The sequence below is a fragment of the Chinchilla lanigera genome, unplaced genomic scaffold (genome assembly GCF_000276665.1).
Source record: "Chinchilla lanigera isolate Chin_1 unplaced genomic scaffold, ChiLan1.0 scaffold00040, whole genome shotgun sequence".
In the NCBI taxonomy this organism is placed as follows: Eukaryota; Metazoa; Chordata; class Mammalia; order Rodentia; family Chinchillidae; genus Chinchilla; species Chinchilla lanigera.
In genome coordinates this window covers 10,990,294-11,006,224 of record NW_004955441.1, presented here as the reverse complement: position 1 = coordinate 11,006,224, position 15,931 = coordinate 10,990,294, and the positions used below count along the sequence as shown (strand labels likewise).

At 54.7% G+C, this 15,931-nt stretch overlaps 1 protein-coding gene across 2 annotated transcripts in view; it reads right to left on the bottom strand.

Annotated features, from left to right (window-relative positions):
* Nucleotides 1-1,435: 1,435 nt before the first annotated feature.
* Abcg8 (ATP-binding cassette, sub-family G (WHITE), member 8) overlaps nt 1,436-15,931 on the bottom strand; it is a 22,483-nt gene continuing 7,987 nt past the window's right edge. For both annotated transcript variants that reach the window (XM_005390935.2, XM_005390936.2), the window contains exons 2-13: nt 13,596-13,697; nt 12,043-12,199; nt 9,026-9,264; nt 8,253-8,385; nt 7,903-8,172; nt 5,717-5,879; nt 5,556-5,636; nt 4,533-4,732; nt 3,944-4,020; nt 3,076-3,343; nt 2,186-2,313; nt 1,436-2,101 (exon numbers count right to left, since the gene is read on the bottom strand). In XM_005390935.2, the coding sequence (XP_005390992.1) occupies nt 1,964-2,101; nt 2,186-2,313; nt 3,076-3,343; nt 3,944-4,020; nt 4,533-4,732; nt 5,556-5,636; nt 5,717-5,879; nt 7,903-8,172; nt 8,253-8,385; nt 9,026-9,264; nt 12,043-12,199; nt 13,596-13,697 (1,956 nt within the window). In that variant the 3' untranslated portion in view covers nt 1,436-1,963. The remainder of the gene's footprint in view (nt 2,102-2,185; nt 2,314-3,075; nt 3,344-3,943; nt 4,021-4,532; nt 4,733-5,555; nt 5,637-5,716; nt 5,880-7,902; nt 8,173-8,252; nt 8,386-9,025; nt 9,265-12,042; nt 12,200-13,595; nt 13,698-15,931) is intronic.

Below are 15,931 nucleotides of genomic sequence, written 5' to 3'. Positions count from 1 at the left end.
AAAAAAAAAAAAAAAAAAAAAAAAAAAAAAAAAAAAAGACCAAGACAGGAGAATCATTCCTTCAAGGCCAGCCTGGACTACATGTTGAAACTTTGTCTCAAAAAAAAATTAATGATACAGGAGGATTTTGAGACATTGAATAAAATCAGAAATGAAACATCTGTATTGGTCGCAATAATGAATAAATGGACGTCTGGAAGAGGGGTGTGCAATTTAAAGTTTCCAAGGGCCTATCTACAAAATGCTTATCAAGTGCAAAGTAGAGGGGGCTGGGGATTTAACTCAGCGGCCCAGCGCCTGCCTGGCAAGCGCAAGGTCGTGAGTTTGATTCCTGGTACCGGAGGAAAACAAAAAAAAAGTGCAAAGTAGAGAAAACGGTAACTTGACTGGAGAAGCCCGGCAGACACCTTCAATCAAGAGACAGAGGGCAAGGGGAGAGCAGGCACCACCAGACAGGGCGCGCTGGAAGGGCCAGCGCCATCTCTGTTTTATCCCCGCCAAGCCGCACAGCCTGCGTTCAACCGTGAAATGACGTCAGACAAACCAAAACTGAGAGATCCTACAAAATCTTCCCGTGTCCAGGTCAGGAAAGTCACTGCAGGCTGAGGAACTGTTCTAAGTTGAAGGCAACCAAAGAGACACGAGAACTAGCGCAGTACTTGATGCTCATCGGGACGAGAGACACCACTGTCGGGCATGAAGTGACTCTCGAGTGTGTGGAAGCAATGAAGCCGTGTAAGTTCCCTGTGCGACAGGTGGGCTGTTACAGGACCGTGTGCTAAAGCAGAGCTTTTCAGACTCCAGCCTGCTTACAAATCACTGGGGGAAGTGTCTGAACATGCGCATGCGCATGCAGTGTGTCGGGAAGGGCCTGAGATTCCGCCTACCTCCCTGCCCCGGCACTGCTTGGCTGCAGGCCCAGGGACCGCGCTTGAAGTAGTGAGGGTCAGAGAGCCCTGCAGAGAACGCGTGCTCCTTCCCTCCCACACACTCACCCGCCCACTTCTTCTGGTCCCAGACTCTTGTTTTCCTTTGGGAACATGACCCATCATGCTCTAGGTGCCCATTTTGGGTCACTCGGGCCTGAAGCAGGTGACCCCATCCTCTGGCCACTGTGCAAGGTTCAAGGCTGGTCCTGAGACCCAGCCAGGGCCACTGAGATGAAACTGTGAGGCCCGGCTCAGCCAGCACAGGCTCTGTGAACCTCTTCTGGACTGCAAGACTTACAGTGGCTCAGGATTTGCCCCCTGCCCCCTGACTCCTATAGGCCTCAAACACTTCTGAACCCTATGTGACTCTGTCGCCCAGTAGCTATGTGAAACTGGCAAACCGAATTTGTCTGTGCCTCAGTGTCCTCACCTGGAAAATGGGACACCACTTACCTCCAAGGGTTGTACTGAGAATAAGTGGTGGAATTAGTTTACCTGGCACAGAGTAGATGCTCAATAAATTTTTAATTGTTCACGATGGTTTTTGGAGCCCATACAGAAAGAAGAGACAGCATTTCACTCCTATGTTTTAGGCTAGCAGAGTGGATAAACAGAGTACAGGGGATAGGAGAGGTGAAGCTAAACATTTTGCTCATTATCATTTTCTCTGGGTTCTAGCAATTCATGCAGAGCCAGGCTGCTCAGTTCATATCTGATTTGCTCCCATTCTACACTGAGTTGCCCGTCTAAAGACACACCCAAAGGAAATAAATCAGCAACGTTGTAGGTCGCACCAAGTGTGGGTTTTCTCCCTGGCAATCACAAGCTCTGGCCAGAGAGCGGAAATCCTTTTCAACTGTCTTTATTCTACTGCCATCCTGTGGCTGACCTGTGCCACTGCAGCACCAGGGGCAGGATGTAGCAGAGCATCTATGCCTTCACTGTCCCAGGGAGGCGCTCCCTGGGAGGGAGGGAGTGCAGTCCAAGGGTCTGCTCAGAGGCCCCAGCAGCGAGCGGGTGAGTCTGGGCGCGAGTCACCAGTCCTGACTTGACTTCTGCTTGATGAACCTTAAGGACACGTAATACAGGAACAGGAAACCACTGCTGATGCCGATGAGGATGAGGTAGATGGCGTAGAGAGGGTGGGAGTTCAGGTCCATCTCACTGACCATCTGGAGACACCAACGTTCAATGAGCTCATCGAGCTATCCGGTTATTGGCCCGATAATTCACAATCCGAGGCCCTCACTACTTACTTTATCTCCTGGGATCGAGAGCGTGATGTTTCCCACCTGCACAGTATAAAGGTGCCCGTTGTACTGGACCTGCATCAGCCCAGCGAAACACCACCGGAGGAAGGACACGTTGGCGACCCACGCAGGCACTGGGGACAGAGAGAGCGCGTCAGCCCCAGGCGCCGGCGCCTGCGCGAGCGGCCACCCGCCCTCTGCATCGCGCTCCCGGCGCGGCCTCTGAGGGGCCAGGAGGCGGGAGAGGGTGAAGGGCCAAAGCCACAGCAGGGAGCCGGGGACGCGGATGAGAGCCGAGGAGGCGGAGGAGCTGCAGGGCGACCCGCAGGTGGGACCCATAGCAGCTCCAGAGGGTCATTTAACTTGTGTGTCCACGTCCCCGCGCAGCAGCCCTCCCCAGAGGACAGAGTCTGGGCTCTGCCTTGTGCAGGGGCAGCACGGCTCAGAGGGGAGGAGGAAGCCCCAGCACCACCGGGCTCTGCCAGGAGGGAGGACGGGCAAGGTGGGGGATGGCCTTTAGCAGAGAAGAGTGGGAGAGCCGCAGAGGTGGAGGCTGGGCCGAGTGTACTGGGGGTGTCACGAGGCCGGGGGACTGGCGGGGCCCATTCTGTGCCCATGACTTCTGAGAAGGTCCAAGGTCACAGAGGCCCGGCTGTTGTGCTGCCCCGGAGCACGGTCAGGGATGGAGCCAGGGACACAGCCTAGAAGACGCAGGAGGTAGGAACGACCTGGCTCTCTGGTGCTGCGGGGGTGGGCATTGGGGTGGCTTCCGGGCGCTGCTGGTCTCCTCTAGTGGGAACGCTGCTCTCGCAGGCCCTGAGCGGGGCAGGGTGGAAGCGGCCTTACCCACCGCACGAGCCCGGAGAGGCTGGGCCGGCAGGGGGCGCAGGCCTCACCTGCCCATAGGTTCTTCAGGTTGATCATGAAGCCCCCGGTGAGGTAGAAGGCGTTGTATAGGGCATTGCAGAAGAAGGACGACATGTGGAAGGTGGGCAGCATGGCGGCGGCGGCCAGGGCCATGGCCCTGCAGCAGAAGACCACCAGCCACACCAGCAGGAAGTGCAGCAGGAAGGGCAGGAGGCCCGGGTGCAGGTTGGCCAGCCAGTAGGTGGGCATCCCGTAGATGATGACGTAGGCACAGTGCTCCGGCAGCTCGCCGAGGATCTGCGAAGGACACGGGGCCAACGCCGTTGGCCATGCCACTATTTTAAAATGTGTAACACTGGCACTTACCCCCACCCCGTGATGCCAGCCTTCCCTCCTGGTACTGAGGCTGCTGAGGGGGTGCACTGGGCGCAGGCCGAGCTCACCCCCGACGCACCCCCGCAGGGCAGTTCGGAGCCATTCCCCGCAGACAGGCAGCCACGATCTGCTCTCCTGAGCTCTGGTTTCAAGTCTTCACCCGCTGCCCCCGCCCAGACCTACTACCTGTGTCCTTGGGAGAGCTGTATGACCTCTCTGAGCGCTTGCTAACAACGGCCTGACCAACCTGCTCCAGGCATCCGGAGAGGTGAAGTATGCTAAGGCTTCCCCAACGCTTTCTTTTTAGGTTCCTGCTGACCAGAAAAGTATCATTCCTGATCCACATTCCTAGCCTTCTGGCGAACGTTTAAAAACATGCAAGTTTCAAAACCCCGTGAGAGAAGGTGGCCTCTGCCGTCCCAGGGAATGCAGAGCCCTGGGGTCAGCAAAACTCTGCTGTGACGCCTGTAAAATGCGTGTGGCTCTCTCTGCCCTGCACTCGCCGCCTCCCTAAGCAGTCACCTTGGCAAAGTAATAGGGACCAGCGGTGTAGAGCCCGTCTTCCAGCTCAGCGTACAGCATCGCCCGCTCCGAGTGACCTGGGGCCGGGGTGGGTGGAAGAGGGAGGAGTTATCTACCTGTTTCTGATTTTGCATCTCCCTTAGTATCATTAAAAGCAGTTACACTACCTGAATTTCTTACTATTTTTTTTTTTTAAACAGGTGCCATAAAGCAAGCCTGGCCCAGAAGTTCAGGGAGGCTCCTTAGGCGCTGCAGATCCATGCCCTGCACATAGCCATCAGCCACAGACCCCGGCAGGATGGGAAGGGCTAAGACTTTCGTTTGTATGTTATGTTCATCCGCAAACTTTATCTCCGGTGCCGGGAACCGAACTCACGACCTTGCGCTTGCCAGGCAGGCGCTTTTGCCGCTGAGCTAAATCCCCAGCCCATCCGCAAACTTTAAAAGCAATTGCTGTCCTTCATTACACAATCACAATGGAACTGCTCTGCAAAGCTGATGTCTCCAGATGCTCAGCAGCTGGTTTTGGTCCAGCTCAGAGCACGGCTGACACCCCTAGTCTGCTGGCCCGAGAGTGGATGACACTTACACTTGGAAACGACATCCAGGATCACGTTGAAAGGGATGAGTGCGCCAGTCATGAACAAGAGGGCCGCTGTGTCCATGAAGGACAGCTTGGTGTCCCCGTGGCCGTAGTAGAGGAACCCGATGATCAGGGACATCAAGCAGGCCTCCGCCCCGTGAATGAGGAGGGTTGGCAGGTCTCGGAAATCACTGGAAATCTGACGACTTAAAAAAAGCATAAAAAAGAAAGAAACGTCAAGGGAACAACATACCCCAGCCTCGGGACCTTGAGAATGTCCTGCAATCTCTGGAAGGATCATTTCTGTCATAGAGAAAGACATGGAGATAGTAAGACCACTCACAGAGCTTCCGAGAGGGTTAAATGAGAGGACTGACAGAAGCATCTGTCCCCCAGTGGGTACTAAACACAGGATTATTTCTTTTATCATCAAGAAACAGCCTGGTGATTTTACTTAGAGAAATTATGCTGCAGGGAAAAAAAAATCAATCGGTCCATAAAGATGCATGGACACGTTTACTGTAACGTTACTCGTGCCAGTAACAGTCTGAAGATAACCTAACCATACCCAGGGACCAGACAGGTCATCAGGTCGGGCACCCTGAAGGCTGAGAGGCTCTAACCGGGTGATAGGCAGAGGTGCTGTCCTCAGGAAGAAAAGGCTGCTCTGGAACATGACACAGTTGGATTCCACCCGCGCGTTCAAATGTTTTTGTACCTGGAAACGCGGCGGAAGACACAGCCCGTGGGCCCGGCTTTCCCCGAGAGCTGCTGTGACGGGCAGCCTTCCGTTTCTGGCTTAGGCTCTTGTGTACTATCTGAATTTTTTCACGGTGACCTCATGGTCGTTCCAGTAAGGTTATTTTAATTTTTTTTTTTCAGAGAATCAAAGTAATAATGCATCCCACGAGGGACAGACGTGGTCCTGAAGATGCTGCCTTTCAAGCAATTCTACCTCTTGCTTCCTCCCCCAGGTGCACTTCAGGTAGAAAGGGCTTCGGGGGTGAGGACACAGTGAAAGACCATTACCGGGTCAGGGTGGCGAACTGCTGCATCACCCCGGGCGGCTCCGAGGGTGTCTGGCAGTTGTTGTCACAGGGCGGGGTCGGGCTGTGAGAGACAGAACGTGGAGGGTCAGGCCAGCCCTCCGGGCAAGGAGCTCTGCCCCTCGAACCACATGCCCCTTGTACCTGGCCACACAGGTGCCCACGCCCAGCTCCTTCGCCTCCGCTTTCCACAGGAAATCATCAGAGTCACACACTTTTTCTCGAAACAAGGCTGCAAGGGACTGAGCCTTCGCCCTGGAGGCCGCTTCCTGCTCTTGGCTGCGCCTGTCGATGCTGGTCAAGTCCACTGTAAGCGGAAGACGCGAGGCCGTGGGTGGCCCAGGTCCTGGCGCTGTCAGCCCTGGGGCTCCCTGACGTGCCCCCCGCTCTCTGAGAAGGAGCCACGAAGCAACGGCCAGAATGGAGAGCGACAGAGACCTGCAGGGCTGGCCCCAGCACTGGGGCGGAACCCCGTCCCAGCACCCATTATGGAGACAGCCCAGGAGGAGGAGGGGACTTCAAGGCCCAGGCCCCAACACCGCTGTCTAGGAGGCTTCTGACGAGGGCTCAGCCCACGCAGGAGAAGGAAGTGGGCTGGGGGATGGCGGGCCAGGAGGAAGGCGGGCAAGTGGGGGTCCCGCACACACTTCCTTCTCACCGCGGGTTAATCATCTGGCTTCCCACGCACCCAGCCCAAGGCAGGACCGGGTTTGCTGAAGGAAGGCAAGGACCAGCCAAGTACACAGAGAGTTCTGGCTGCCCTTGGTCAGCCGCTGGGCCCCAGGAAGGGAGTCAGGCCACAGAGCTGGGAGCCAGGCCCGTGGGAGGGCCACCTCCTGCACCCCAGGAAACGACCCCTTGCACCAGGGAGCCCCTCACTGCAGCCCTCCTCCCACAGCGCTTGGCCTTCAGCCTCCAAGGCCCCAGCAATGCCAGCAGGGTAAACTCCAGCACTCACGGCAGGGCCTTCCTCTGCCTGGCTGGTGCCAGGCCACGCGGCCTCATGCCTCCTTCCATTCTTTCCTCGCAGCCTCAGCACGGCTGGGTTCTCCCTCACCTCGCTCCCCCTGCCCCGCTCCACTTTCACTCCCTGTCTCCAGCCAGGAGGGGTCTCAGAAGCCATAACACGCTCTTTCGGGACACAAAACACCAGACTTGCTGGGCGCCTCAGGCCCTGTGGGCTTTTGTGCCCCAGACTGGTGAGGGACACCCGCCCCAGGACTTGTAGGCCAGGAGCCCTTTCCCCATCCCCCCCATGACACTTTGCTATGGGCGTCTGACTCCTCCAGGTGCGCTTCAAATTGTCCCCAGTGGCCACATCAGCAGGTGCCTTCTGCTCCCTTATCTGAGGATGACGGGGCAAGAGGCCAGGCAGGCCCCTGCGCCCGGGAAAGAGGTGCACCGAGTTCACTGGGGTGCCGGTGCACAGGGCAAGGGGTGAGGCCGGGAGAGCGCCCCTGCCGGGGAGGGTCGGCTGCCGGTAAAGCCAGGCGGACAGCACGGGCAGCGGGTTAGGGTTAGGGTCAGGGTCAGGGTCAGGGTTGTTAGGAGTAAAGGCCCCGGCCAGACCTCACCACACAAGGCGAGTCCAGCTCTGTGCCCTACAGCTGTGTCACCACAGGCGAGGCGTTGAGTTCCTCTAGGTGTGAGGGTCAAATAGAACCCCCAGGGCCTTGGCAAATGCCTTCGAGAAAATGGTCCCCGAAGTCAAGCTTATTGCTGAGCTCCTGGGAAGACCCTGGGGCCCAGCGGACCTGGAGGAGCAGCCCCTGCTGTTGTTTCCCCAGCCCCGGCACCACCGCGCCGTGTGTACCGCAGCCAGGGTACCTTTCAGGAAGGAAGGAAGGAAGGGAGACAGGGAGGGAGGAGGGACGAAGAAAGAAAGGAAAGGAGGAAGGGAGGAAGGAAGAGGCTCATGCGTGCTCCCTGGGTGTAAAATCCTGCGTCTCAGGACCCAGGAGAAAGGCAAGTCTGGGCCAGCAGAGCAATTCCCACATCTAGAGCGCCACTGGCCGAGGCCCCGGCGCCGCACCCACTTGCACCACGGCCTCCCTGCCTGTGCAGGGCCCCGGGGCTCTGTCCTCAGACTCCTGGATTCTGCGCTTGCTGAGCTCCCACCTTGCTCTTCACGGGTCCTTTTCACAGCTGCTTTTTCTCAGGTCCTTCCCAGCTCTGGATCCCTGGCCAGCTCTGTCCTCCACCCACTCCGCCCACTCCGCCCACCGGCACCTCTCCTCCAGCTCCTTCCCCTGAGGCCCGCCCCTTTCTGTCCCAAATCTTTCCAGCAGCCTGGGGTGGGGAGCGGTCCGGCACCAGCCTTGCTGTCTCACCATAGAAGTCCGCAGGGTTGCTGTAGCGGGGACAGGGGTGGCCGATGGTCGTGAAATACTGGACCATGTGCTGCGCGGCCCCCAGGTAGATGGGGGTGCCCGAGGTCATGAGGAGGACCAGGTCAAAGAGCCTGAAGATGTCGGAGCGCGGCTGGTGCAGGGAGATGAGCACCAGCCTGTTGCCCTTGGCCAGCCGGGACAAGGTCTTCACTAGGTTGTGGGCCGTGAAGCTGTCCAGGCCCGAGGTGGGCTCATCCAGGATGAGAATTCCTGGCCACGGAGAAGAAGGGGGTGACCCGGCTGCACCCGGGACGCCGCCCCTCCCGCTCCCCCAGGTCGCAGGCGCTCACCCGGGTTCCACAGCAGCTGCACCCCGATGCTGACGCGCCGGCGCTCGCCCCCCGACACCCCGCGCACGTATGCGTTGCCCACGCGCGTGTCCGCGCACTGCCGGAGCCGCAGCTCGGCGATCACGTCCTCCACCTACGGCGGGAGGGGTGTCAGGGGCTCGGGCAGCCTGCACACCCTACACCCCCAGCTCCGAGACCTGCTCTTCTGCCTGGGTCTCCACCAGGAGGAAGGCGCCCCAGAGCCCTGTCCCCAGCTCTCCAGGGGTTCACTGTGCCTGAACAGGCCCTAATTGGGGACCAGACAGTTGGGCTCCCTGCCCACATGGCGGACCAGAAAATGGACTCACAAATAAACAAGTAAAGCCCGTGACAGATGCTGTATCGCGAACCGGGAACCGGCTGAGGCTGAGATGGCTTTGTGTGCCTCGGTGCGGGGGACAGGGGACCGAACCCAGGGCTTTCACACTGACCTACCTCCTGTATCTTTTCTTATTTGGAGACAGAGTCTTACTATTTTACTAACTTGCCCAGGCTGGGCTCAAACGTGCAATCCCCCTGTCTCAGCCTCCCAGAGTGCTGAACTGAAAAGTGTGCACCCCCAGGCACAGTTAGCCTGGGAGTGGGGTGAGTGTAGAGCTGACTCTTTTCGGCAGGTGGATGATGAGCTGGGATGGTTGGACTCCACCTGGACAGCTGGATGCTGGGGCCTGAGGCACAGGGGGAAGGGTGTGGTGACTTCTTAGACCCCACGGCTCGGCACTGGGCTCAGTTACCCTTTTGTCGCGCTGGGCCTGGGAGAAGGTTCTGGGGAGGCGCATCTGGGCGACGAAGGCCAGGGTCTCTCGGACGGTGAGGTGAGGGAGCAGCTGGTCGTGCTGGCGCACGTGGGCCACGCACTTCCTCACCAGCCGGGGTGTGCTGGGCTGCCCGTTGATCCAGATTTGGCCTGACCTCATCCTGCCTCCGTGGTCTCGGCCGGTGATCACATCCAACAGCGAGGCCCTCCCACAGCCTGCAAAGTGACCAGAGACCCCGCTGAGGGCAGTGCGGCAGGGGCCCGTGGGCAGCTGCTGTCACCCACATACCCTCCAGCACCCTGGCCTGCTCGATCCTTGCGGAAGTGACCGAGCCCCAGGAAAGGTAGCACTGCTCCTTGTCTGAGGCCGACTTGTGCCTCCCTGGGGGAGGCGGTGGGACACGCTGGTCCTGGGGCTCAGACCAGGTAGGCCACCAGCTGAGCGACAGGAAAATCATGACTGCCACAGGCCTGCCGGAACTTGGAGCCTCTGTCCCCTCCCACTGCGATGGATGCTTCTCCTAGGAGAGGCTGGGCTTAATTGCATGTGAAGTATAACTTTTCCTTCCCGGAAAACACGCCAGCGATGTATCATCCTTCACTGTCAGCTGGCTTACAAGCTTGCTCGGTGGGAAAGACTAAGTGGGAACATTCACAGGGTGTCTTTTAAAAATGCGAAACCAGGAACCTATTGTGAGAAATAAAGGAGAAAGTAATAGGGACGAAAGGTGTTGCAGCAGATGTGGAAATGATTTCAAAGCACAGTGTATGAATAGGTTCTGGCGGTAGCTCTGCCCTTCTCTTTTATTATTATCAGCGGCACTTTTTATACTCTTAAAAAAGAAAAGACCCCCTGCACTCGCGTTAACACCGTCTACTTTTGAATGATACCCCTGACTACTGATTTGGGGAATTCAGCATCGGGGTGGATCTGGTTTGCAAAAGCACCCAACAGGCTCGGCCTTTAGCACCCATTTGAACCATGAATGCAAATTGGCCTCAGACTTAGAAACTCTTTCCTTCGGTGGAGCCAGACATGAGCTCCATCCAGTTGCGCAGGCCCAGTTTAGGTTTCCTTATTGTATATCCCTTTTGGAGAGAAAACTCTCCAAGTTGTTTTCAAACAAGTGCCCATACAAATGCGTGGCCATGTCTACCCAGTGCCATCCTCCTGCTTACCACTTATAGGTGCAGAGTGGAAGGGGCTGCCCACTGCCTCCTGGGTGCACCTCACTTAGGATCCTTGAGAATTTAGGTGGAGCAAATAGTCAGGAGAGGAAACAGAGAGACAAACCCAGGCCTGCTCCCTCTTCAGCCTGGGACATTGGCTTCAGGGTCTAGGAGAGAGGGGATTGCACCAGCGTTCACAGGGACCTTGAGATTCCCAGTCAGAGAGCAGGAAGACCTTATTTTCTAAGCAAAACTTTGTGAGAGGCGTGGGCAGCCTTTTCAGTGGAGGGTGCCTGGTGCTTTTGGAGAGATCTCCCCATGACTCAAGTTAAAACACCTATGGACACACAAGACCTTGGTAGAATGGCCAAGTGCAATCTCCCTACCCACAAATTCGTTAACTTCCATGCACTTCCAGCATGGCAGATTCTATCAAGGACACTAAATGACTGGGGCTGATTTTCTTTTTAAAATTATGGCCATCAATGTGTGTGTGTGGGGGTGGGGTGGGGGTGTGTGTGGGTGTGTAGTAAAAGTCATAGGAAGTATAGTGTTTAAATTTTCCTAAAGACTTTAATAATTTCAGCCAAGTAAGCTTGAAACCACATAACACTGAACCTAGGTCAAAAGATCCGGATATTACTCAGTGTAATTCCTGCTCGGCTTCTTGGACTTCAGTTTCCTTAATCACATATCAAAGATATTCACAGCTAGGGTCACATGTACCAACTCTTCACCAGGATGAGTTTCAGTAAGAGTCCATGTGACTCCTGATGCTCAATCAGTTCAGGAAGAAAAGCCACGAGAAGTTACAAATCAAAATAATCCTACTTTAGGTCAGAATCCCAGCAACAGAGCCAGAGTGGGAGGGGCTTAATGATTGTGCATATTATTTCGGTTACAAAGTGCGTTTACAGATAGTAATTCATTTGCTCTTTGGTTAGACAATAAACAGAACGTCTCTATCGGAAGAGCATAAAACTTTGGAGTCGATGTTAAATACATTGAGTAATCTTTACCTCTGGAAATGATTAATTAAAAGGTATAAAGTGCTATAACACTGCATAAGGTGTCCTACGAGGAAGCAGTTCTCAGAATCAGGAGAACAAACTCAAGTTTTAGCTAGGCATTGAATGTGTGTCACTAGGAGAATAACTCAACTTGGTGTTTTCATCTGTCAAGTGAAGAGGAATGTGTGTGTGTATGTGTGTGTGTGTGTGTGTGTGTGTGTGTGTGTGTGGTATATGCAAAGGCACACTCTAGAAGTGTTGAAGGCTAGATAATTTGAAAATCTCCCTCTAAAAGTGCTTCCCAGCTCTAACATTCTAGAATTTTTTATTTTGCCTGGGCACGTGTCTGTCTAAAGCAATCTAAACATCTGGCTCTTTGCGGGTGGCTGAAGGTTGTGCTCTGCCTTTGGAGGGGCAGTGCGGCGGCGGGGCTCTGCCTAGTCACTGTCTGACCATGACCCTAGTCTGACTGTAGGGGAAATGACCTGAGCGAGTGCCCTTGTGGTTGGAGGAGTTCCAGCAGAGAACATGGTGTTCTGAAGCTGCCTGATGGTCCTGTGGATCCGGGTGTTAAAGACAGACATTGCCGCTGCAGCTCGCGGTGGGCAGGAGGCCGCTCACGATTTGTACTAGCACCCACCATCTAGACCTGTAAAGGAAAGAGCTGGACTTTGAGCTCAGGTCTGTCCCCCCTGGGTCACTCTGCTATATTGGTCTACTGATCAGCTAAGAGTTCTGCAAGAAGCATCCATTTCTCCAAAGGACCATCCTGTATCCCAGAAGAGAAAGGCCATTGCCCTGCCTCCAGTGGTACCTGAGCTCCCGATGATGGCCAGCATCTGCCCGCTTCGCACTCGGAAGCTCAGGTTCTGGATGCCCTGCTCGCCAGAATCTTGGTTCTTGTGGGACAGCCAAGGGATCCTGAACTGAGCCAGCAGCTCAAACCAGGGCACCTGTGAGGCTGTGTCCACCTGTGGGGAGAGAGACATCAGCGGGCTCCTGGAGCACAGCCAGCAGCTCTGCTCAGCCCCCCGTGCTCGCCCTCCACAGGGGACATCCCCAAGGCCCTCCCCACCCAGGTTCTGCCAGACATGGACTGCTGGGTATGGCGGCTGTAATCACGCCTGTAATCCCAGCACACTGGGAGGCTGAAGCAGGAGGACTGCAAATTCAAGCCCAGCCTGGGCAACCTTGTGACTTAGTGAGACCCTGCATCAAAATTTACAAACATATAAAAACAGCTGGGGATGCAGCTCAGGGCAAAAGGGCCTGGCTTCAATCTCTAATGAAGCAAAACAAAAACAGGGGAAAAAACCCCATGGAGATGGAACTCTACCACCCTGAAAACCTGATGCTGCTGCTCTTCCTAAGTCTGGAGACAAAGGAACTAGAAATAGGTGCAATCGCAGAAGGGGGAAAAAAAAAAAGAAAAAGAAGCAAAATGTCTTCGCTTAATGATAGTAATTTACTAATCACTTTCAGATGTTTACTGCGTGCAAGACATTATGCTAATCACTTTATGTCTATTACATCATTCAGTCTTCATTGCAAATCTATAGCGCAGGTAGGATTATAACCTGTGTTTTACAGATGAAGCTCGGAGCAGTTCAGTAACTTGCTCAAGTCACACAGCGAAGTGGCAGGGAGAGAAAGGTTATACTGCAGCTAGTTAACGGTCCTAACCCATGCCCACAGGAAGCCAGGTTCGGGCCTCCGAAGTTCCCCCTCACAGGCCCCACAAGGTCCCTTCTGTAGAGCGTACGTTGTCCAAAAGTAGGGAAATAGTGGTCCTTGAATCTGACCAGGGTATCCCCAAGGACCTCTCAAAGGCTGCTGGTTGTCCTTGCATGTCCTCTGGGAATAGTACATTTTATCAAAGGAGAAAAAATAAATCTATAGATCGAGATATATAAATGGGTAAAATCTGAATATATGAAGTCTGTGGCTGAGTTAGTGGCAATGACAGCGTCCGTTTCTCAGTTTTGGTCATTACACTATGGAGCACAAGGTGTCCCCGTGCAGGGAAGTTGGGCGCGGGCCGCGTGGCAATACGGTACCACTTTTGTAACTTTTTCAGAAGTCTGGGGTGATCTCCAAATCTAGAGTTGTAAGAGTGTCAGAGACTCTCCCCATGGGTTGGCTTTATGTTTCTGCAAGGGATCCTGGTCCCTTTCCTGGCCTTTCCTCGGCTGCTCCACATCTGGGTGATTCAGAGGGGAGTTGCCGGGCCTGCAGCCAGCGGACAGGGCCTGGGGGGCCTCACTAATGTCCATGCTGGAAGCCGAGGGCTGCAGGCTGAGCCTGCCCTTCCCACCCACCTTTCCCTGCTGCGGCCCCTGTCCCCAGCCCACGCAAGTGCACCCCTACCTGGTAGGTGAGGTCTCGGACCTCCAAGGTATTGGACTGGCCACTGTAGGTGAAGTACAAGCTGTTGTCATTTTCAGAGGAGAACAAGCTGTCCTGGAGGCCCTGCGGGGAGATGTGAGAGTTGAGGGGCTCCCGAGGACACAGGAGAAGACAGGAGGAGGGCGAAGAGGCCGGAGCAGGGGCTGGCAGTGCCGGCAGGAGATAGGTTTGCACAGGGGGAGTCCAGGACTTGGAGAACGCCGGAGCTTCCGGGTGGGCACCGCTTTCTCTGTTCACAGAGCTTGGGCTTCCCCCAGAGCAGCCCCTGCCTGGACAAGCTCAGCCTCAGGCCAGGGAACCGGGATCCAAAGAGCTTAGGATGAATGACGTGCAGACTCCAGGCTGCAGGGAGCAGGCTAGAGAGGCCACAGCTTTCTCCTCCAGGCAACTGGCTTACTACCTCCTAACGTCAGCAGACTCTGCATGGGGGAAGGCAAGAGCATGTTAATAATGCTCACTATCTATGACGACCTCATCCCAAGAAAAAGGTATCTTTTTACTGTTTTTTTTTTTGTTGTTGTTATTCTGTGGGTTAAACCCAGGGCCTTGGTGCCGAGCTATATCCCCAGTCCTTTTCTTCTTTTAAATTTATTTTGAGACAGGATCTCACTAAGTCACTGTTTTACACAAACTGGACTCAAACTTGTGATCCTCCTGCCTCAGCCTCCTTGAGTGCTGGGATTCTAGGCAGGCACCACCACACCTGGCTGTGTCTTATTTTGATGAGAAGTTTTGTGCAAGAAACCCAGTGAGAACGCTGCAGCGGAACTTCAAAAGGGGTCCTATTATCATCACCCCACGTATGTACACTGCAGTGAAGTTGTTGCTGATGTTGGCTGGTGGTGCACTTGTGTTTTCTTGAATATTTAACTGACATATAGTTATACCTATTTATGGGTACAGTGTGATAACTGGATAATGTATAAAATGTGTAATGAGCAAATAAGGCCAATTAACATTTCTGTTCCTAAACATTCATCATTTCTCTGTGTAGCCTGGTGCCTAGACAAAGAACTCCTTTCTTCCTGCTCTTTATAAAATATACAACAAATTGTTGTGAACCACGGTCATTGCAGTGGGTTGTAGAACATTAGAATTTACTCCTCCAGGCTTGTTTTGGTGCCTGTTACCTGATCTCTGTCCATTCCTGCCATGTAGCCTGGGATGGGCTTGAACTCACGATCCTCCTACCTCAGCCTGCTGAGTGCTAGGATTACAGGTATGTGCCACTGCACCCAGCTACAAGATTTCCAGTTCTTAAGGCACTCCGTTTTTCTTCTGCTTCTGAAGTGCAGGTCCAGGGATAATAGATTCACTAACAGGCTTCCATGACCCCCCAAGTCCCCCGCCTGTAAAACGGTCATTCCATCATACAGTTGAGTTCATTTCTTCCATCAAGCTGACAACAAACACCTCGTGTTCTCACCACGCTTCAGGCTTGGAGTTTGAGGCGTGGCAGTGAAAGAGACCATCTCTGTGAAGCTTAGATTTGAGTGGGTGAGTCAGGATTTAGGACAGAGCAAGACAAGCCAGGGCTAGAGGCAGACTGACCTCCAGCATCCGGTCAGGGGTAACTTCCCTGTGCAGGCATGCACGTGTGCACGCGTGCATGCACATGTACACACACGTGCACACAAAGCCTCAGGTGACAAAGCAAACAACGGTCTCTGTCAAAGTATCCCTGCAGAGGTGGAGGTAAGAGGCCCCTTAGATAGGACTTTGCTGGCTGTCTTCCCAGAGTTCAGAGAGAGGATAGCAAAACCACAGATGGTTTGAGGTTTGAACTACTGTCAACATTATCCAATGAAAACATGGGAAAGACAGGCCCGAACTCAGGCAAGGGGCTCTCTCTGGGGAGCAGGGGGAGACCTGGGAGTGATACAGCGAGTGGGCTTCAAAGATGTTGCGAATGGGAGGGCGGTTCTCTGTGTCAATGGGTTTGTTTGAAATATTTCACAATATGTTTTCAAACTGAGACAGCATGACTAGAACTCCAGCTTCTGCTCCCACCGTGACCCCTGGGTGGGGGTCAATACTCAAAGCAGGAGGGAGAGGTGAGGCCCAAGGAGGCGAGAGGGTCTGTGTCCTCTGCGAGGGGGACAGAGCTCCTGGGGAGGTGGAGGGCAGCCCTGGTTGGAGTCCTCGTCTTCGCTTCCACCTCCGCCACACTCGCGTGGTTTCTCTAGGTCTTTGTGTTAAGCTCTCAGAAACCTGTCAACTGTTAGGGGACTCATTTGGGCTAAGGCGAGTTCTGTCATTTTCTGTTGTTTTTAAAGCCAATATCTACAGGAGGGATG